The sequence below is a fragment of the Macaca mulatta genome, chromosome 1 (genome assembly GCF_049350105.2).
Source record: "Macaca mulatta isolate MMU2019108-1 chromosome 1, T2T-MMU8v2.0, whole genome shotgun sequence".
NCBI lineage: Eukaryota > Metazoa > Chordata > Mammalia > Primates > Cercopithecidae > Macaca > Macaca mulatta.
In genome coordinates this window covers 2,416,700-2,437,857 of record NC_133406.1, presented here as the reverse complement: position 1 = coordinate 2,437,857, position 21,158 = coordinate 2,416,700, and the positions used below count along the sequence as shown (strand labels likewise).

Sequence of the window (21,158 nt, the reverse complement as noted above, 5' to 3'; positions counted from 1 at the left end):
ACCTCTCTTGTTAAATGCCAACTTCATCCCTCTAGTTGCAGAGACCAGATGCCTTGAAGTCGTACTTTATTTACTTTTCCCTGCATCCAAATCCAATCCAACAGCAAATCCTGCAGATCTACTTCAAAATATACCCAGAACTACTTCTTCCCTCTTTCACTACTACCATTTCAGTACAGGACACCATTAAATCTCATCCAGATTCTTGCAGTAAATTTCTCACTATAGAGACCTTTCTGCCTTCACTCTCCCTTCCACTTAGTGCTTTCCCTCTCCATGACAGTCACTGTGATGCAGATGAAACATAAGTCAGATCTTGTCACTCCACTGTTGAAAGCCCTCCAATGGCTTCCCTTCTCATTTAGAATAAAAACCAAAATCCTTACCATGGCCTACAAGGCCCTACATGATCTGGTCCTGTTAGCCTCCTCGATCTTCATTACTAAGATTCTCCTTAACTCACTCCTTTCCGGGTTCACTGGCCTTCTGACAGCTCCTCAGATATACCAAGGATTTCCTACGTCAGGTCCTCTGGTATCTCCTATCTACTCTTTCTCAGGAAGCCACTAGATGATGTGCTCCAGCAAAACAAGGGAGTAAACCAAGAAACAGGAAGGTGTGAGATACAGGAAACTGGGAATCCTACTCAGGAAGGAGGTGAAGGGAATCTAAGTGAAGGGAGATTTTAAGATGACAGCTGTATGCCAGGAAGGAGAGGGTCACCGGTCCTGTTTAGAGTGGATCACAAGAGTCTGGGGAGAGGCTTTTCTGTCATTTTCCTGTTTGTAGAACTGTTGGACTCCTTAAAGCATAGACATGTAAAATTTGGATGAAAAGAAGAACTAAAAGAAGACATAATTCCGGCATAAGGTAATAAAAGCATCTAGGCTAAAGTGGTGACAGTGGAAATAGAGAGGGATGGATTTGAGATCTTTGGAAGGAAAGATAACTGGGACTTAGTGTAGATTGTTGTATTAGGGTTCTCTTAGAGGGACAGAGCTCATAGGATATTTATATATGTCCTATATATATTTATATATATAAATGGGAGTTTATTAAGTATTAACTGGCATGATCACAAAGTCCCACAATAGGCTGTCTGCAAGCTGAGGAGGACAGAGAGAGCCAGTCTAAGTCCCAAAACTGAAGAACTTGGAGTCCGATGGTCGAGGGCAGGAAGCATCCAGCACGGGAGAAAGATATAGGCTGGGAGGCCAGGCCCGTCTCTCTTTTTCACCTTTTTCTGCCTGCTTTATATTCCCTGGCAGCTGATTAGATTGTGCCCACCAGATTAAGGGGGATCTGCTTTTCCCAGCCCACTGACTCAAATATTCATCTCTTTTGGCAGCACCCTCACAGACACACCCAGGATCAATACTTGGTATCCTTCAATCCAATCACGTTGACACTCAGTATTAACCATCACAATTGTAAAACAGGAATAAAGGAGAAATCAGAGATGACTGTAGGATATCCAGTTTCGGGAGAATAGTAGTACCATTAACAGAAATAAGGTATTCGAGTGTGAGAACTAATTTTAGGAAAATTGTGGTTTAAAAAGTGGTATATAATATATAGAATAATATGTGCTAAAGGCCAATGGAAATACGACGACATATACTTATATTTTGAGCTCGTGGAACTCTTAAAAATTCTGTTTTAAAGTTCTTGTTCTTAGGTACGAGTGGTCTTTTTTACACTGACTTAGTTAATATGACTACAGATTAGCTTTAAATGTTTAACTGAAGTCATATGCTTGGGAGATGTTCGTATAGAAACGCAGGCCCTCCCTTGAGCCTCTTTTGTAAGTGAACGTGGGCAGAGCCCCCATGACCTAATCACCTCCCGGAGACCCCCTTCTTCACACTATCCCCTGGGAACTTGGTTTCAAAATATGAATTTGTGAGGGGGACACAAACATTGAGGCTATGGCCCTTCACAGTGTCTTTTTTTAGCGGGTTCCTGATTGGTAAAAGAAGGAAAACCAGGATCACCTTACAACTGTTGCCTTCCCAGCAGTTTTCAACTTTGTCACATGATTATACTCTGCACCTTGCAATTCATTCCGAATCAGACTCAAAAACCATTTTAAGCACTTACTGCAGTGTGCTGGGCATTATGCTAGATATACATTCTCTCTTTCTTTCTTTTTTTTTTTTTAATTTGTATTTAGTTATTTATTTTAATTTGCTTCCTGTACCTGGGCAGCAAACACAATCTCTGTTTCAATCCTTATGGCAGCCTTGTTTTATACACCTCTGCAGCTGTAAAAACTGCATTACTGTCCCTGTTTTAAGATAAGAAAGTTGAGGCTTGAGATGCAAAATGACATGTCCGGGATCACACAGCTGGTAAGTGACAGGGCTTGGACTAAAACACAGGCCATTCACCTCCAACCCCATGTTCTTTCTGCTCTACTGGGCTAGCTTTCAGATTTAGAAATATGCTTCAAAAAAAGTACATCTTCTCTTCCTGCTAGACTTGCAAGGGGGAGATTTTTAAAGGGGAAATACTTTGTGTATTTATTTCTCAGGATGACTTTTTACCTGGAAATGTCTTTTACTTTTACTTTTTTACTTTTGAGGCACTGGTTTCATAACCTTCTCTGCAGTTACTTTATGGTATTAGAACTGCTACAGAAGCCTGCAAGCTAATTGAACATTGTATCTCTGCAGCGCCAAGAAATCTGGTTACATAATAGTTATGGACCCCATCAAAACTCCTCAAATAAGAGCTATTTATAAATAACCATGTGCCAATTGTGTGCAGATGCAAAAAGACAAGAAAAATGGCTTTGAAGGGCCAGACATTTTATTTTAATGGGCAACCTGAAACTATATCTCATACCATGTATAGAAAGGAAACTGTGTAATACCATAGATGTTTTCATTGGGAGTTTGTACTTGAAATGTTTTTTTCTTTGTTTTTTTGAGACAGAGTTTCACAGTGTCACCCAGGCTGGAGTGCAGTGGCGCAATTTTGCCTCACTGCAACCTCTACCTCCCAGGTTCAAGTGATTCTTCTGCCTCAACCTCCCAAGTAGCTGGGAATACAGGTGCACGCCACCACACCCAGCTAATTTTCATGTTTTTAGAAGAGACAGGGTTTCACTGTGTCGGCCAAGTTGATGTCAAACTTCTGACCTCAAGTGATCTGCCTGCTTCAGCCTCAAAGTGCTGGGATTATAGGCATGAGCCGCCATGCCCGGCTCTGTAATTGCAGTGTCATCATTGATTTCAGTTAGGTGTAACGCACTGGTATGCTGGAACCTGCTAGTACTGACATATGAGAACCATGTTTAGTGACGCCCATCACATTGGTAGCTTGACATCGGCCATGGTGGGAGTATTGACACCACTGAGATGAGCAAACACTGCAAGCCGGGGCTCTCCCCAGCACTCTGGAGACTGTTAAACATTAGCACACTGCTGGTTACACCATTATATGAAATTCTCATTTTGTAAGCTAAAGGAATGATTGAAGATTGGCAGTTTGACTTGGTTCATACTACTTTTAAAATGTATTATTAAAAAAATAAGCTGGTAAAAGATAACCAGGTTCTTAAAAATCAGTTTGTCCCTTTCAAAATCCTTAATATAACATAAATATGGAATCAAACTTTGTATTAACTGAAAACTAAACATTTATAGAGATGATTGAGTCAGTCATCTACATTGCTGATGGAAAAAATGTCACATTTGTAGGATTTAAACTAGGCAAATATTTTCCTTTAAAAGTGTGCTGTTTCCCCTGGGGGATTTGGGAAAAACCATTCCTTTTTATTGCTAGCTTATAGCTTTGACAAGTACTTTATTACTCTTTGCCTTGGCAGTTTACCTGGAAAATGGAGATCGTGATGTATAAAGGTTATACCTTTTTTTTACTAGAGACAATCTGTGGAAACTGTTTTTTGGTTGTTTTGGTTTTTTTTTGGGGGGGGGTTCTTTTTTTGAGATGGAGTTTTGCTCTTGTTGCTCAGGCTGGAGTGCAATGGCACGATATCAGCTCACTGCAACCTCCGCCTCCCGGGTTCAAGCAATTCTTCCGCCTTAGCCTCCAGACTAACTGGGATTATAGGCATGAGCCACCACGCCTGGCTAATTTTTGTATTTTTAGTAGAGATGGGGTTTTACTGTGTTGGTCAGGCTGGTCTTGAACCCTTGACCTCAGATGATCCACCCGCCTCGGCCTCCCAAAGTGCTGGGATTACAGGCATGAGCCACCGTGCCCGGCTAGAAACTGTTTTAAAAATACAGAGTTTATGCAATATTTCAGTGAATATTTTTAGTTTTAGTGATCTGTTCATAAATGTCATATCTAAATAAAGATCTAAAAATATCCCTAAGTTTTTAGAATCAAAGAATCTTTAAGTGTAAAGATATCTTAGAATGAATCTGGTAACTGACAAGCCTGAACTGAGACCAGCTCCTGAGTCTCGGAACTCTTTATCTAGTGTTCTTTACCATGTGCAGCACTGTTAGCGCTTGGCCTGGCCTTTTCTTAAATATCAGACCAGACCAAAAAGTCAGTGTCCTGTGACATCCTCAGCCAGTAGTTTGTGAAATAGGAATGAAATAAATAGGATGTTGAGGTCTCACGTGACTTGACATATTTCTACTTTTTATTTATTTATTTATTTGCTTCACAGCATTTGAAAGGAATATTTCTCCTTTTATTTACAATAAACAATCGTTTTTTCATTTGTGTTATATTTTTGTAAGTCTGTAACATTTTTCTCATTCTTTAGAGTTCTAAACGCTAATGAATCAGGGAAATTTGCTTTGACTTGAAGTAGAGTAGGAAGAATGATATGTAAACACCAAAGAACGTCTCTGCTTTGCGTGAGATGAGTAACTTAAGAATTGCATCCTGTGCCTACAGTCAGATTTCTTCTGAACTGGTGAATGTAGTTTAAAAAAAGAGTTTTCTTAGTTTGATATCAAAAACATTTAGAATTTCAAGATCTTAATTTGTTTCAAATTTGTCTTCTCATCCAAGTGTTCATTTAATTTTCTCTGTTTTTTTCTTTGTTTTTAACAGATAGCAGAGTCCTATTTCCAGGAGGAGGACTGTATCCTTTTCTTAATTACATGAAGAAATTTTTAGAACTCTTAGAGAACCATTCATTTTTTTTCATTGAAGTATATTTTACATGTAATAGAATATACAGATCATATGGTTTCAGTGGTTTTGACGGTTGTATGTGCCCACATAACCACGTCAGAAAGCAACGTGTAGGAAATTTCTGTCACTCCACAAAATTTCCTAGAACCATCCAAAGTTTACCTTCATAAATGGGCCTTAATTTTACTAAAGTAAGTATTTGTATTTATTTTTTGAAAGAAAAGTTGTATTATTTTAATTATTTTTATGTACAGAACACTCAACAGTGTACATTTAACCCAGTTTAGTGGCAAGTTCTTTAGCCTTTGCCTTTTCGAGCTTGGCGATGCAAGCCACAGACTTGGGACCGGGGACATTGCCGCCCCAGTGACGGCGGATCTCATAGTATCTGTCGTTGTCATTGGTTCTGATAGCTTCCACCAGCTTAGCCACAGCGCCTTTGCCTTCTGAGTTCACCTGTGTGACGGCGACAGTGGTACAGGTCTTCCTGTGGCCTAGACGGCCCAGTCTTGCCTTCTCCCTGATAGTGCTGTAAGAGACCCCCATTTTACAACACAGAGCAGGCAAGAAGACAGCCAGCTGGAAGAAGGCATTAGCTGAAGAGTGTATTTTGACCAAAAGCAGTAGATTTCAAAGCTAGCTTGGTAGCAAGCGAGAGAGAGAGGACTTCTGAGTGATCATGAAGACAAAAAGCGAAACAGTGAGTTTTTCTCTTCCTTTTTTCTGGGTCGGCATTTAGAGCATTGCCCAGGGGAAGGTAGGCAGTTGGACAGCGTATCCTGACCTGACAAGAGGCAGATCTGTGTGACACAAATGCGAAGGCGAAAGCTCACAGGATCATTTACAAAGAAGTAGAATCACATGATGATGAGGGAAATCACTGTGGCAAGTTAATTCAATGTTTACAAAAGACCATGTAAGTTTTTGCTCTGTCATTGTTTAGGCCTGTGATCCTTTGGTCTTGCGGGAGAAAAGCATTCAGTGGGAAATAATAAGGATCAAGGTGACTTGGAACAGAAACACTGGACCAGAGAGTCACATAGGTGCTTGACAGAAAGTAAGGAGAGAAATAAAAAAGGAAACATGTAGATTCCAGGATTCCATGTGGTCCTGTTTCCTTAAATTACTTTTGGTTGACTCTGCAAGCAGACCTTCCTTGAGCATTAAAACCTTCTTTTAGTTTCTGTTTGCTGATAGTGTGGAATCCAAGTAGCTATTGCATAATATGCCACATTAAAATTTACCTGCTTCAAAACCGAGAAACATTACTAGGCTGGGCGAGGTGGCTCATACCTGTAATCCCAGCACTTTGGGAGGCTGAGGCAGGCGGATTGCTTGAGGTCAGGAGTTCAGAACCAGCCTGACCAGCATGGTGAAACCCCATCTTGACTAAAAATACAAAAATTAGCTGGGCATGATGGTGCACGCCTGTAATCCCAGCTATTCTGGAGGCTGAGGCAGGAGAATCACTTGAATCCAGGAGGGGGAGGTTGCAGTACACCAAGATCGCACCACTGCACTCCAGCCTGGGTGACAGAGGGAGACTCTGTCTCAAAAAAAAAAAAAAGCTGGACGCAGTGGCTCATGCCTGTAATCGCAGCACTTTGGGAGGCTGAGGCAGGCAGATCAGGAGGTCAGGAGTTCGAGACTAGCCTGGCGAATATGGTGAAACCCTGTCTCTACTAAAAATACAAACAAATTAGCCAGGCGCCGTGGTGAGCACCTGTAGTTTCAGTTACCCGGGAGGTGGAGGCAGGAGAATCACTTGAACCTGGGAGGTGGAGGTTGTAGTGAACTGAGATTGCGCCACTGCACTCTAGCCTGGGCGACAGAGCAAGACTCCATCTTGAGAAAAAAAAAATGAGAAACATTATTATAGACATGTTTAAATTTAAAAGTATTTAGAGTCCTCTCATGTTTTAGTAAGCTGCAAATTTCTCAACATCTATAGGACATTGTTCTTCAAATAGGGGAATAATGTAAATAGTCTGGATTTCTCTTTTCCTTAAATGTTCTATTCAGATGAGAAAGCAATGAAATTCATTCAGCTAGAACGATTGTATCATGAGCAATTGCTTGCAAATCTTTCTGCCATTCAAGAACAGTGGGGTAAGTACAGACCAACATGGCATGTGGAATTAGCAGTAATCCAACAAGTCACTGTCTACAAAATTAACATATTTGACCTGATTTTATAAATCAGAAAATAGATGTTTCCATAGACAAGTTAATGTTGCAAAGAAAATAGCTTTTTTTTTTTTTTTTTTTTGAGACGGAGTCTCCCTCTGTCCCCCAGGCTGGAGTACAGTGGCGCGATCTCAGCTCACTGCAAGCTCTGCTTCCCGGGTTTACACCATTCTCCTGCCTCAGCCTCCCGAGTAGCTGGGACTACAGGTGCCCACGACTGCGCCTGGTTAATTTTTTGTATTTTTAGTAGAAACAGGGTTTCACACATGGTCTCGATCTCTTGACCTCGTGATCCGCCCGCCTCGGCCCCCCAAAGTCCTGGGATTACAGGCGTGAGCCACCGTGCCCGGCCAAGAAAATAGCATTTTTACCACAAGTCTGTTCTATTGTGAGAAGATTTTTTTCTTTGTATTTTGCTCTTCATATCAATGCCAAGAAAAGAAGACTTGCAACTATTTGCATTTTTCCTAATCACATTTCATGCCCTACTGGCTCATTTCGTCTCTAGGATGATATTTACTTATACTGAAAAGTAATAAGTTAGCTATTTCTAACTGTTGGGTTGTTAGAGAAGATAATTTTGCAGGCAAATCTTTATGAGTGGTGCTAGTTAACTGTTTTTGTTTTTTTTGCTCCTAAATATGTTTTGTAAGAGCCAGTGACTAACAAATACTTTAAATTTAGAAACAAAATGGAAAACTGTGCAACCACAGACAGTCACGCCTCTAAGGAATTCAGAAAAGGGATTTAATGGTGAAGATTTTGAACGGCTTACTAAAATTTGTGCAACACATCAAGAGTAAGTATATCAGAATTTCGTTAGAGTGAGTTGGAGTAGAATATTGAAGAAGCATTATAGCATTGAGTATCCATTTCTTTAATGTTTTCAACTGGAGACATTAAGATGGGCATAATATAATTATTGCAAGGCTCTGGTATTGGTTCAAACCCGGGGAACGCGTCAACAGACGACACAAGGCCATGTGGAGCAACACGCTGTTTTAATGAGCACCTGGGTGCAGGCGGGCTGAGGCCTAAGATGGCGTCAGCACCACGTGAGGATGGGGCCGGAGTTTTACAGTCTCCTGTAAACAGGAAGTGTCCCTGTCTGATGTAACTGCTACGTGGTACCCGGATGGCCTCTCTCCATCCTCAGGGATACGTGTCTTCCGGCCAGCCCTCTTCCTGCTTCCGCTGTCTCACTGACGCACACTGCTGGCGCAAGTGGCCTTGTGCCTTGGGACTGGGCCTAACTACTTCAGGCATGACATAGGGATGGCATGGGCACCTCAGAAACAAAAGAGAAAACTTAATTTTGGGGATTCTTGAGAGACGGGTGGGCATCCACCGTGCCGTTGTAGCAGGAGCATCGTCTGGATCGTCTGGTGGTTTACTGTGGTTTCAACAAGAGCTTTAATGGCTTTATCACTGGGATAACACAGGGGAGAAACAGGAGGACCCCAGTGGTGAAGGTGTCCGTCCCTACCAGCGTTTTACATCCTCCTAAATTAGAGAACCACCCCCTAGAAGGTTTTCCGAGTCCCATCTCTTCCAGGTTTGGACTGGTCCATGGGCTACTTTTCCGGTGTTTGAGGCGATTTCTAGAACCACTTTTCCGTTATCATCTGTTAAGACAGCAATTGGAGATATTAAACTCACCACAGACCCCACCCTCTTCTGCTAGTAAGTGTCTAGTGCCAGCCTGTGTTGATAAATTGCCGCACGCATTTGGTTTTGTTGTTGCGCGAGCATTTCCAGGGCTGAGGCGGTTTGGTTGGTGATGGTCTCTAGAGCAGCCTGTGGTCTGATTATTCTATTTAGCGTGTATATGGGATGACCCTGTGAACCATCCTCCGCCCAGGTGGCAGGACTGTAATATTCGATGATCCGTTGCGGAGGCCGCTCGTCCTCTTGCCATCTTTGGCTTCCTCCTACCTTTAAGGACTGTTTTTCTCTGGTTATCATACACAGGGACTCTGAGGGTGTTGCCCGCCTGCTTTGGAGGTAAAAGGAATCCGGGTTTAATTGTGGCTAGGCAGCAAGTACCTTGCCAGTGATAAGGTAGCCATGAGTAAGCCTGGGTTCCACATAGCCACAGAATCCATCAGGGGCAGTCCATCGTAGGCTGGTGTTCATGGTATTGTCGCATAGTGCACTTAGGCGGGGGTGTGCGGCCGAAGGGTTAGTGGTGTTCGTACAGTTCCAGGCCTTTGTCGAGGAGACACAATTGAGGTAGCTTAAGTTAGAAGGAGACCAGGCTCCGGGGGGTAACCTTGGCCACCACTCAGCTGTGGAGGTGTTGACTGTTAGGGTTTGGTGACAGGGGTTTCGCCTAGGGCGCGGTGGGTTTTCTCAGTCCACTTTTGGGATGTTCTCGCCATCCCTCTTTTTTTTTTTTTTTTTTTTTGGCACGGAGTCTCGCTCTGTTGCCCAGGCTGGAGTGCAGTGTCACGATCTCGGCTCACTGCAAGCTCCGCCCCCGGGTTCATGCCATTCTCTTGCCTCAGCCTCCCGAATAGCTGGGACTACAGGTGCCCGCCACCATGCCCGGCTAATTTTTTTTGTATTTTTAGTAGAGACGGGGTTTCACCGTGTTAGCCAAGATGGTCTTGATCTCCTGACCTCGTGATCCACCCGTCTCAGCCTCCCAAAGTGCTGAGATTACAGGCGCAGGCCACTGCGCCCGGCCCTCGCCATCCTTCTTACTGGGTTGGTAGGTGTCCAGGACTGCGGGCGTTCCTGAGGAGTGAAAGTGAGGCTGGGGTTTTGAAATGCTAGTAATTAAGGGGGAATGTCTGTGCCGTGCCACAGCCACTGTTCACTCGTACGAGCTCCCCCACACACCCAGCGATTGGACACATTCGTGATGAGCCAGATGCGCTTTCCTAGATCTACAGACAGGTTTTTTTCTGGCTTGAGAAGGGATACGTCTGCTTGTAGTTTTTATATAGAGGGATGGAAGTACCACGGGTGATTTTCAGGGGTAGTTGTTGGTTTTGAGGCTTTTGCTTTGGCTGTAGTCTGTTCTCTCTTTATGTCCTCGAGCACTTGAGTGTTTATTCCCCATTGTCCAATTTTGGTGAAACAAAGCCAGTGCTTCCCTTTTGGACATATAGCCCCATTACAACTGCGAGATACTCCTAGATTTTTTACTTTATAATAACTCTTTCCTGATTCAACACATTCCTCGACTAAGGTTCCCCAACAGGATCTTTCTGTATGAGTATGGTGATGAAGGACTGTTGACGTGAGTATGCTGAGTGAAGAGTGTGGTGATGAAGGACTGTTGATGTGAGTATGCTGAGTGAAGAGTGTGGTGATGAAGGACTGTTGACGTGAGTATGCTGAGTGAAGAGTGTGGTGATGAAGGACTGTTGACGTGAGTATGCTGAGTGAACAGTGTGGTGATGAAGGACTGTTGACATGAGTGTGGTGATGAAGGACTGTTGACATGAGTATGCTGAGTGAAGAGTGTGGTGATGAAGGACTGTTGATGTGAGTATGCTGAGTGAAGAGTGTGGTGATGAAGGACTGTTGACATGAGTATGCTGAGTGAAGAGTGTGGTGATGAAGGACTGTTGACGTGAGTATGCTGAGTGAAGAGTGTGGTGATGAAGGACTGTTGACGTGAGTATGCTGAGTGAAGAGTGTGGTGATGAAGGACTGTTGACGTGAGTATGCTGAGTGAAGAGTGTGGTGATGAAGGACTGTTGACGTGAGTATGCTGAGTGAAGAGTGTGGTGATGAAGGACTGTTGACGTGAGTATGCTGAGTGAACAGTGTGGTGATGAAGGACTGTTGACGTGAGTATGCTGAGTGAAGAGTGTGGTGATGAAGGACTGTTGACGTGAGTATGCTGAGTGAAGAGTGTGGTGATGAAGGACTGTTGACGTGAGTGTGCTGAGTGAAGAGTGTGGTGATGAAGGACTGTTGACGTGAGTATGCTGAGTGAAGAGTGTGGTGATGAAGGACTGTTGACATGAGTATGCTGAGTGAAGAGTGTGGTGATGAAGGACTTGACATGAGTATGGTGATGAAGGACTGTTGACGTGAGTATGCTGAGTGAAGAGTGTGGTGATGAAGGACTGTTGACGTGAGTATGCTGAGTGAAGAGTGTGGTGATGAAGGACTGTTGACGTGAATATGCTGAGTGAAGAGTGTGGTGATGAAGGACTGTTGACGTGAGTATGCTGAGTGAAGAGTGTGGTGATGAAGGACTGTTGACATGAGTGTGGTGATGAAGGACTGTTGACATGAGTATGGTGATGAAGGACTTGACGTGAGTATGCTGAGTGAAGAGTGTGGTGATGAAGGACTGTTGATGTGAGTATGCTGAGTGAAGAGTGTGGTGATGAAGGACTGTTGACGTGAGTATGCTGAGTGAAGAGTGTGGTGATGAAGGACTGTTGACGTGAGTATGCTGAGTGAAGGATTGTCGCATCTTTCCTCCGTGGTGGAAAGACCGATAGCGCCCACAGCAGCTCTGAAGGGCTGTTGTGGACAGCAGGGCGGCTGCTGATGGTGTAAGGATCATGGTGAGGGATATTCCTGAATGAAGACTTCTGGTTGAAAGTGAGGCACAGCATCCGGCTGGGTAGATATAGGCCATATCTGGAAGCAGGTGTTTAGTCTTCCTTGTGTTTTGGTTTTAAGAAGAAGAAAATGTTTTGGTTAATTTCAGCTTGGTAGGAGAAATTGGCCTGGACAACCACTTATCTGTTAATGTTTTGGAGGAAGAAGTAGCCTTGGGGGTGAATTTGACCCTGGTACGATGGACTCAGTCGGGGAGTCCTTGGACTCTCACTGCTGTTGGCGTGCTGAGTATTACTGTGTAGGGGCCTGTCCACTTCGGTTGTAGCTTTTTGTGAGGGTCGGGTTGGCTGATAAACACGTCGGTGCCTGCAAGACAGTTATGCTGAGAGGACAAGAGGTGTCGGCAGGGAGAGGCGTGGCCTCGTTGGCTGCTTCATGAATGAAAGTCTGTCTGGATTAAGGAGGGGAGGTAATTCCCGAGTGGCTTAGAGTCTGGTAAGGGTGGAGGCCCTGAGACAAAAGCTCGTCCATACATGATTCCAAAGGAACTATAAAAAGAGGGTGCTTTTGGTGTTGCACGAAGTCTCATGAGGGCGAAAGGGAGATTTCTCGGCCACGACTGGCGGGTTTCTAGAGCCAGCTTGGTGAGTTGGGCTTTAAGGACAGAGCTGACCTTTTCAACTTTGCCTGAAGATGGAGGCCTGTAAGGGGTATGGAGAACCCGTTTCATTCCTAAGGATGTAGAGACGCCTTGGGTAATTTGGCTGATGAAGGCAGGCCCATCATCCGACTCGATGGATATTGGGAGTCCGAAACAGGGAATTATATGCACCATGAGAGTTTGTATGACGACATTTGCAGCTTCTGAAGTTGTTGGGAACGCTTCTACCCACCCGGAGAAAGTACAGACAAAGACTAGAAGGTAGCGGAGCCGTTTATCAGGCGGCATGTGAGTGCATCTACCTGCCAATCTTGCCCAGGTTCTTCACCCTGGGCTTGGTGGTTAGAGAAAGACGGCGGCCAGAGGGAGCCCTGGGGTGACACTGAGTGGCAGATAGAGCAGGACTGGGTGATCTCTCAAACACGGCTGGAAAGGTGAGGACAAGTGAGAATAGGGCGGAGACGTTGCAAGAGAGATTTGTAGCTGACCTGGAAAGAGTTGTGGAGGCTTTGGAGGATCGGCGTTGTTGGAGCGTGAGGAAGAATGAAGCGCCCCTCCTTGATGTACCACGGTCCTTGCTGTTGGCGGTTCTGGGCCGGGAAGTACTCCTTTTCTTCTGAGGAGTAAGAGGAAAGAACAAGGACAGGCACAGAAACTGGCCTTGCACGGTTGTGGGGCTCCTTGTTTGGCCACCGGATCTGCTAGCGCATTTCCAGCCGATACAGGATTGCCTGGGGTTTGGGGGCCTCTGCAGCGAATGATGGCAGCTTTCTGCGGGCACCTGGCAGCCCGAAGGAGCTTGCTGATGGGAGAGCCGTGTATGACAGGAGTGTTGTTTGCAGTTAGGAAACCTCTTTCTTTCCAGATGGACCAGTGTGAGTGCGCTGTGTGGAACACATAACGAGAATCTGAATATATATTGATCTGTTGCCCGGCTGCTAGAGTGAGAGCTCGAGTGAGGACGATGAGTTCAGCCTTTTGGGAGGTGGTGCCTAGGGGAGCGGATTGGCTTCACTAGTGTGGGTGGGTGACACTATAGCGTAGCCGGCATGTCGGCGTCCTTGGTGTAGGAAGGAGCTGCCAGCTGCAAACCAAGTAAAGGAGGCGTCTGGAAGGGGTTGATCTGTGAGGTTTGGGAAAGGTGTAAGAAAGGTTTGAACAGTGTCCACAGAAGTGTGCAGGGTCTTGGGAGGTAGTGGCTTCAGGCAAGAGCGTGGCCGGGTTTAGATGGGAGCTGGTTAGCCCGATGATTTGGGGGTTTCTATGAATAGAGCGTACAGTCGGAGGAGCCGTGGGGCAGACATGAGACAGTACACTGCGGTGAGCTAGCACATCTTGATGTTATGGGTTGAATAAACTGTTAGGTTGGCATGAAGGATAGTTTTAGACTTTCACAGGTGAGGACAGCAGCTGCCACCAGTGCTTGGAGACAGGCAAGCCGTCCGAGAACTGTGGTTTCGAGCTGTTTAGAGAGGTAGGCAGCAATCGGAGGGCGAGTCCCTTAGACTGGGTTAGAACACGTAGTGTAACTCCACGCCGTTCATTGAGATAGAGGGAGAAAGGTTTGGTGAGGTCTGAGAGAGTGAGGACGGGGGCTGAGGTGAGAGCCTTCTGGAGTAGATGGAAGGGTTGGGTAGTAGGCTGTGCAGGGTTTAAAGGCTCATGGAGAGGGCCTTTAGCAGCTTAGTGTAACAGTTTGGCAAGTAGAGCGAAGGAGGGAACCCAGAGCCTGAAATACCCCACTAGTCCTAGAAAAGAGAGAATTTCTTGCTTAGTTTGCGGAGGTAGGAGGGACTGGAGGAGGGATATGCGGTCGGTGTGAGCCCTCAGGTTTGCAGGGTAAGAGCTAGGCCAAAGGAGGTGACTGAGGGGTGCATATTTGTGCTTTCTTAGGGGAGACCCAATACCCCCACTCTGCCAGGAAATTGAAAAGAGAGATAGTATGGCCGTTGCAGTCTTTTTGAGAGAGGCTACACAGGAGCGTATCATCAACATACTGAAGGAAAGTGGACAGTTCTAGGAATAAGGTACAGAGGTTGTGAGCAAGGGCCCGGGTTTCAGCATCAGGTGCAAGGCTCTAGTATTGGTTCGAATCCCGAGACTGCACCAACAAACAGCACAAGGCCGTGTGGAGCAACACGCTGTTTTGATGAGCCCCTGGGTGCAGACGGGCTGAGGCCTAAAATGGCATCAGCCCCATGTGAGGAAGGGGCCGGGGTTTTATGGTCTCCTGTAAACAGGAAGTGTCCCTGTCTGATGTAACTGCTACGTAGTACCCGGATGGCCTCTCTCCGTCCTCAGGGGTAGGTGTCTTCCGACCAGCCCTCTCCCTGCTTCTGTTATCTTGCTGACGCTGAGGAGCACTTGTCACACAAGTGGCCTTGGCCTTGGGACTGGGCCTGAGAAGGGAGGAGTTATTCATCCCCCCCCAAGGCTTTCAGGCCCCGGGGAGAATCTTTCATTTATAGGTTCCTTTCTCAGTTTTTGTTGAGTTTCTTACCCTGAACTCAATAAAAGGTCAACTTTATGTAGGTTCAAAAGATTCTTCTGATTAGATATTTTAAAATATAACTTCTGATTTTGATCTCTTTTTGATTAAGAGATGAGCAGTTCAGATGGACAGAACTGTGTATTAGGGCTTTTGATTCTACTCGCTAATGTTTCTGTGTTGCAGTAAAAACATGACATTTTTAAGAGTAGTCTGATGCTGGAAAGCTAATAGAATATAGTATCTAACCAAAATCTTGCGAAAGGAAAACTGCGTTTACCAGGTAATTTTCAGTTGCTTGAATTGTATCAAGGAGCTGGATTTTTTAAACTAAAGAATAATAATAATAAGGCACTTACTTTTTAAAAAAACATCCTTATTCAGAGATCCAGATTTCTGAGGACAAAGGGACACAGTAGTGTTTAAACTAGTGCAAATTTCTGGAATTTAGAACATGAATTCTCCATACAAAGGCTAAAAGACTTTCCATTCTATGGATAACTTTTTCTCCTTTTCTCTCAGAATCAATGAGAGTAAACTAAAGCTCTGTTTGTTAATAGTGAGGCAGTGCCAGGTAATTGTCACGTAGTTCATGCAGCAGGTAAAGAACTCACAAATATTTATTGAACATGACATCAGCATGGTGTCTTTATGCTTCAAAATTTAGATAATTCCCCCCATATCATTACTCTTAAATTTTTGAATATTTAAAAATATTTTCAAGTTATACATCAAGTGTACAAGCTTGATGAGTTTTTGCATAAACATATGTCTATGTGACTACCAGTCTGAGCAAGGTACAAGATACAGAACATTCCAGCCCCTCAGAAGGCTCCCTCATGCACCTGCCAACTTCGTACCCACCCCCAATAGTGACCACTGTCTGGACTCTATATAACAATATATTTGCCTGTCCTGTAATTGTATATAAATGGGATCATGCAGAATATAGATTTTTATGTCTAGATTCTTGCACCCATCAGTATGTCTTGTTCCATGTTGTTGCATGTAACAGTGGTTTGCTCTGTTTTATTGCAGTACAGATTTCTTGGATGACTATGCAGCAATTTATTCATTCTATCATTAGTAGACGTTTGGGATGTTTCTTGTTTTGTGAATATTATGAATAAAGTGGCGATGAGCATTTTTGTGTGTGCCTTTAATGGATATGTACATTCTGTTATCTTGGGTATTCCCTAACGTTTAATATTTATACTTTTTATCTGTTTCCATGGAGAATTCCAACAAAATTATCTTCAACCATAATCTATTTTAGACTAAAATGACATAAACTGAAATTTTTTAAATATGTGTATGTGAAATTGTCTTTATTTATTAGCAAAAGGTTAGCATTCTTTTTTTTTTTTTTCTTTTGGAGTGCAGCGTTGGTAGCTTCTTTGGGGGTTTCCAGTTTAATTGGCCATCTAAGGAGATTAACACATGATATAGCTGCACTTTGAACTATGTGAGCCAGTGGTAATGTTTCAGCCGTGGAAATGTTCTGTGCTAATATTAGAATCCAGAGAAGCTGTATTTTTTTATAGCCATTTCAGTGACATTTGTTTGGAAGCGTATTGCTGCTGTAATTTTTTTTTTTAATTCTTTTTTCTTTCTTTTTTTCTACAGTCCTCTTTTATCCAAACATAAGGTAAGAAATTGTTTCTTTTGAAAATATTTCTAGGAAAAATGTTTGTGTCATATGTCTGTTGTATGGACTGTTTTGGAAAATAAAGAAACCTTTCCCAAGTTATTTTCAGCTTCCTAGTTTAACACAACAGTTTTCCCAAAAGTTGGGTTTTCTCGTTTTAAACTTTTTAGATAGCAGCTGTGGAGAAGTCCCAGGAAGGGAAATGCTCTACGCAGTTACGAGTGTCTGAAGATCCAAAGGAAAGAGGAGCTGCCACCAAAGAGTCAGGTATGTTTTAACTTAAGCTAGGGAGCAACGGGAAAGATACCTGTCTCCTCTGATATTTTACAAGTGTTACCTCTGATTTGCTGTGAAGGATCTTTTCTTTTTTTTTTTTTTTTGCACTTACATTTTTGTACCTATACCTCTCCTAGAAAAATAGCAAAACAAGAATTTTTATATTGTTTAGCTCCACATTTTAGACTTCTGGTAGTAGATACCATAAAATCTAAGTTCTTATAAAAACATAAAATTCTTATGTTTTCAGTAGGTGGTTTTATATATATATCTAACAGAATAAGCAAAGATGGTACAAAATGCTCTGAAATAGAACTGGCGTTGGTACATTCATACATTGTTTTCTGTTTAAAAACCAACAGTTATTGTATGCACTTTACCAGAAATTTGTTCTGTCAATTTAGATATTTAAAACTCTGTATCTTGATAATTCATAGCAATTTAATTTCTCCCCTTTTCTGTTTACTAACATATGATATACTTTAGTTTGTGTATGTATTTCTAAAGCATTGATGATGATTTCCTACCACCTTGTGCCCTTATATCAGAAGATTTTAAGAGGCTTTCTTCTAAATGTTTGGCATGTTGCTCATTATAAAAGCTTTAGAAAATAAAAATAAATGAATATGTTTTAGGGTTTTTTCCCCTTGACATCTAATTTTACTATTAATGTATATTTCCAGGTTTTATGTTACTGGGCCTGAGAGCCCTGATACTGAAGAGGAAGTGTCAGGTGTTTTGGACGAGTTGCCCTGACGTGATGTGATGATGATGATGATGATGATGATGATGATGATGATGATGTCATGATTAGCCTTTTGTCCTCCCCCCCCTTTTTTTGAGACAGGGTCTCACACTGTTGCCCAGGCTGGAGTGCAGTGGCACCATCACGGCTCACTGCAGCGAGCTCCTGGGCTCAAGTAATCCTCCTGCCTCAGCCTCCCCAGTACCTGAGATTATAGGCACACACCACGGCATCCAGTTAATTTTTAAACATTTTTGTGGATATGGAGGTCTCACTGTGTTACTCAGGCTGGTCTGGAAGTCCTGAGCTCAAGCGGTCCTCTCACCGCGGTCCCACAAAGTCCTGGAATTACAGGCGTGAGCCACCGCGCCCGGCCAGCCTTTTACTCTTTACAAAGTATGTTTTTATTCTTTCAAATCTTACTTCACCTCCTTTTCACTTCTGAGACAAGCTAGGGATGTTGCCTTGGGTCAGTCCTGCTAGACTCTGTTCTTCCTGTCTTTCCTTTTCTAGTCATTTTTATATCAGAAATCACCGTAAAATGAGCTTCATAACAATCTTAAAGGAGGAAAAATACCACAAAGCTGCCCAGTGCGGGTGTGAGCGTGTGTCTGTGTTGGGCACATTGAGAAAAGTGCTGTTACAGGCTGACTGACTTAGCATGGTTGCTGCCCAGCACCTCCTTCAACTGGGCCTCTGCTTTGATTCATGTGGTACAGATGGGGAAACTGAGGTACCAAGTTTAGTCACTTGCTTGGTGCTTTGATTCACAGCTAGAACCTGGGTCTTCCCATTTCTTTTTTTTTTTTTTTTTGAGACGGAGTCTTGCTCTGTCGCCCAGGCTGGAGTGCAGTGGGGCGATCTCAGCTCACTGCAAGCTCCGCCTCCCGGGTTCACGCCATTCTCCTGCCTCAGCCTCCCAAGTAGCTGGGACTACAGGCGCCGCCACCACGCCCGGCTAATTTTTTGTATTTTTAGTAGAGATGGGGTTTCACCGTGCTAGCCAGGATGGTCTCGATCTCCTGACCTCATGATCCACCCACCTCAGCCTCCCAAAGTGCTGGGATTACAGGCGTGAGCCACCACGCCTGGCCGGGTCTTCCCATTTCTAATTGAATGCAGCCTGCTTCTGCTAAGTGCATTGTATGGCTTATCAAAGGCTTCAACAATCCAGATGTCCCAGGAATAACCCTGTGAGGGAGTATGGACTGAATTCTCGGGAAAGAAATGTTGCCCAAGTTTCACCAAACAATGTTTTAAAGAGAAATGTTGACAATGTGGGTGACTCTCCGAATGTAGTTTGGAAATCTTGGCTTTTCCAAAATTATGGTGGAGTTTTTTTCCCCATATTTTCTGTAGTATTTCTAAATAATGGGATGAAGCAACCATTTTCAGGTTATTTTGTAAATAATACATTGTACCCATAGATTGTCTTTATTGCTTATCACTTAAGTGATATCTCAGTTCATTAGATACGATACTTTAAGCGGTTGTACTTCGTGACATAGCGGCCGTCCACCACCTCACCTCCAACTCATAAAATGGCACCTCAGACTGATTCTGTACCTTTTCAGTCACTTACTAATAAGCTATTAAATAGTCTCATTTTGATTATTTAGAGCTTAGCCCTATTCAATCCTGAACTTGATTTTCACACTTAAATCTCATTGTACTCAAAGCTCTTCTCCGCCCTCCAGTTGCCAGGGCTGGGAACACAGTCTGCTCCTGGTTGGAGTTCACTGGATTGGTGTTTATGACTGAACCCAGGTCGTGTGGTGGCTCCAGCAGGAGCAGCTACGGAGGAGGTTACCCCCAAGCTGCTCCCCTAGATATTTGCAGCCTTTAGGTAACTGACCCTCAGCTGGAAGCAACGCACCCCATTCCTCTGATGTGGGGGTTCTCTCTGCCCTGTGCTTTCACAGTGCCTGTGGGACTGTGGTTCCCAGTCTCATTTAGTCTCTGAATCCTGTGGACATGTTTCGAGGGACATCTTCTGAACCTTTGGGTACCTGGAATCGTGGAGGAGCGGCTTGGCCCCCTTTCCCCTTGGCTGTGGCCCTCACTGCTCTAACCTTCCCCCATTTAACAGAGGGAGGGGCAGACCAGCAAGCCCAGTGGCAAAGCAGACAACCAAAGGAAAGTGAAATGTGCCTGGGTTTTCTTGCAGCCTCACAAACTTAGAGTGATTCTTTGGGGTGGGGAGAGAGAAGGAAGGCTGTGTTCTCCCAAAGGTGACCACTTCTTCCTTCTGCTGATCCGCATCTGATAATTTGAGTCAGGGTGTCAGGGGAGGTGCTATGAACTCTACTGAATAGCTGCCTCTCAGCAACCCGGAGTTGAGGTGGCAGCCTCAGCACCAGATGCTCTGAAATCTGAAGCCGACGTTTCAGGAATGCCTTTTGCTTGACATGGTGTGGGCCTCAATTGTCAGTTGGTAATTAGTAGTAAAGTATCAATATGTTTTTGGAGTCCAGGGTGAAAAGGAAAGAAAAAAAAAAAAGAAAAAGTATCAGTAAATAAAAAAACAAATGGAATAAAATTATCATCATGTTTTCTCTTTTATTTTCACATTTGGCTCATTTATTTAAGTTAAACAGCATATTAGTATAAAAAGGATAAAACTTCTAAAATAGTTACGAATGCTAAGTGTACCAATAAAGCGAGAATGAGCAAGCTTCTCTGTTTTCTAGCCATCCGTGCACTGCTCCTTCATTATTCACACGGAGGCTTTTAACTGTTTCATTTTAAAGTGAAAGAAAAATAAGTTGGTTTTACTTAAAGTAGAAATTGAAAGAGATGTCAAAATTCAAACCCATTTCTACTTGTTGCAAAAACGTATCCTTTTTATTGCTACCCTTTGCTACCTCCCTTTAAGAAGTTGCAAGTAGGCCGGGCGCGGTGGCTCAGGCCTGTAATCCCAGCACTTTGGGAGGCCGAGGCGGGTGGATCAGGAGGTCAGGAGGTTGAAACCATCCTGGCCAACACGGTGAAACCCCATCTCTACTAAAAATACCAAAAATTAGCCAGGCGTAGTGGCGGGCACCTGTGGTCCCAGCTACTGGGGAGGCTGAGGCAGGAGAATGGCGTGAACCCGGGAGGCGGAGCTTGCAGTGAGCCGAGATCGCATCACTGCACTCCAGCCTGGGAGAGTGAGACTCTGTCTCAAACAAACAAACAAACAAAAGTTGCAAGTAATTTGCAAACACATTTATTAGTGGTATTATGGTCAAATTGTAAATTTTAACAGAACTGAGTTTTGTTCCTTTTATCTTAGTAAACCAGACCAATACTACTTTTCTTTGTTTGGTTGTTTTTTAAGACAGTTTTGCTCTTGTTGCCCAGGCTGGAGTGCAATGGCGCGATCTCGGCTCACCGCAACCTCCGCCTCCCGGGTTCAAGCAATTTTCCTGCCTCAGCCTCCTGAGTAGCTGGGATTACAGGCATATGCCGCCACGCCCAGCTAATTTTGTATTTTTAGTAGAGACGGGGTTTCTCC

General features: G+C 43.9%; 1 protein-coding gene across 7 annotated transcripts in view; it reads left to right on the top strand.

Annotated features, from left to right (window-relative positions):
* CNST (consortin, connexin sorting protein) overlaps positions 1 to 21,158 on the top strand; it is a 116,152-nt gene that overhangs the window by 71,857 nt on the left and 23,137 nt on the right. For all 7 annotated transcript variants that reach the window (XR_013415896.1, XR_013415898.1, XM_077998007.1 and 4 more), the window contains 5 exons: positions 5,041 to 5,071; positions 7,147 to 7,233; positions 7,996 to 8,110; positions 16,620 to 16,641; positions 16,812 to 16,908. Coding sequence is in view for 5 of the 7 variants with exons in the window: in XM_077998007.1 (XP_077854133.1) it covers positions 5,041 to 5,071; positions 7,147 to 7,233; positions 7,996 to 8,110; positions 16,620 to 16,641; positions 16,812 to 16,908 (352 nt within the window). In the remaining 2 variants the exon portion in view is untranslated. The remainder of the gene's footprint in view (positions 1 to 5,040; positions 5,072 to 7,146; positions 7,234 to 7,995; positions 8,111 to 16,619; positions 16,642 to 16,811; positions 16,909 to 21,158) is intronic.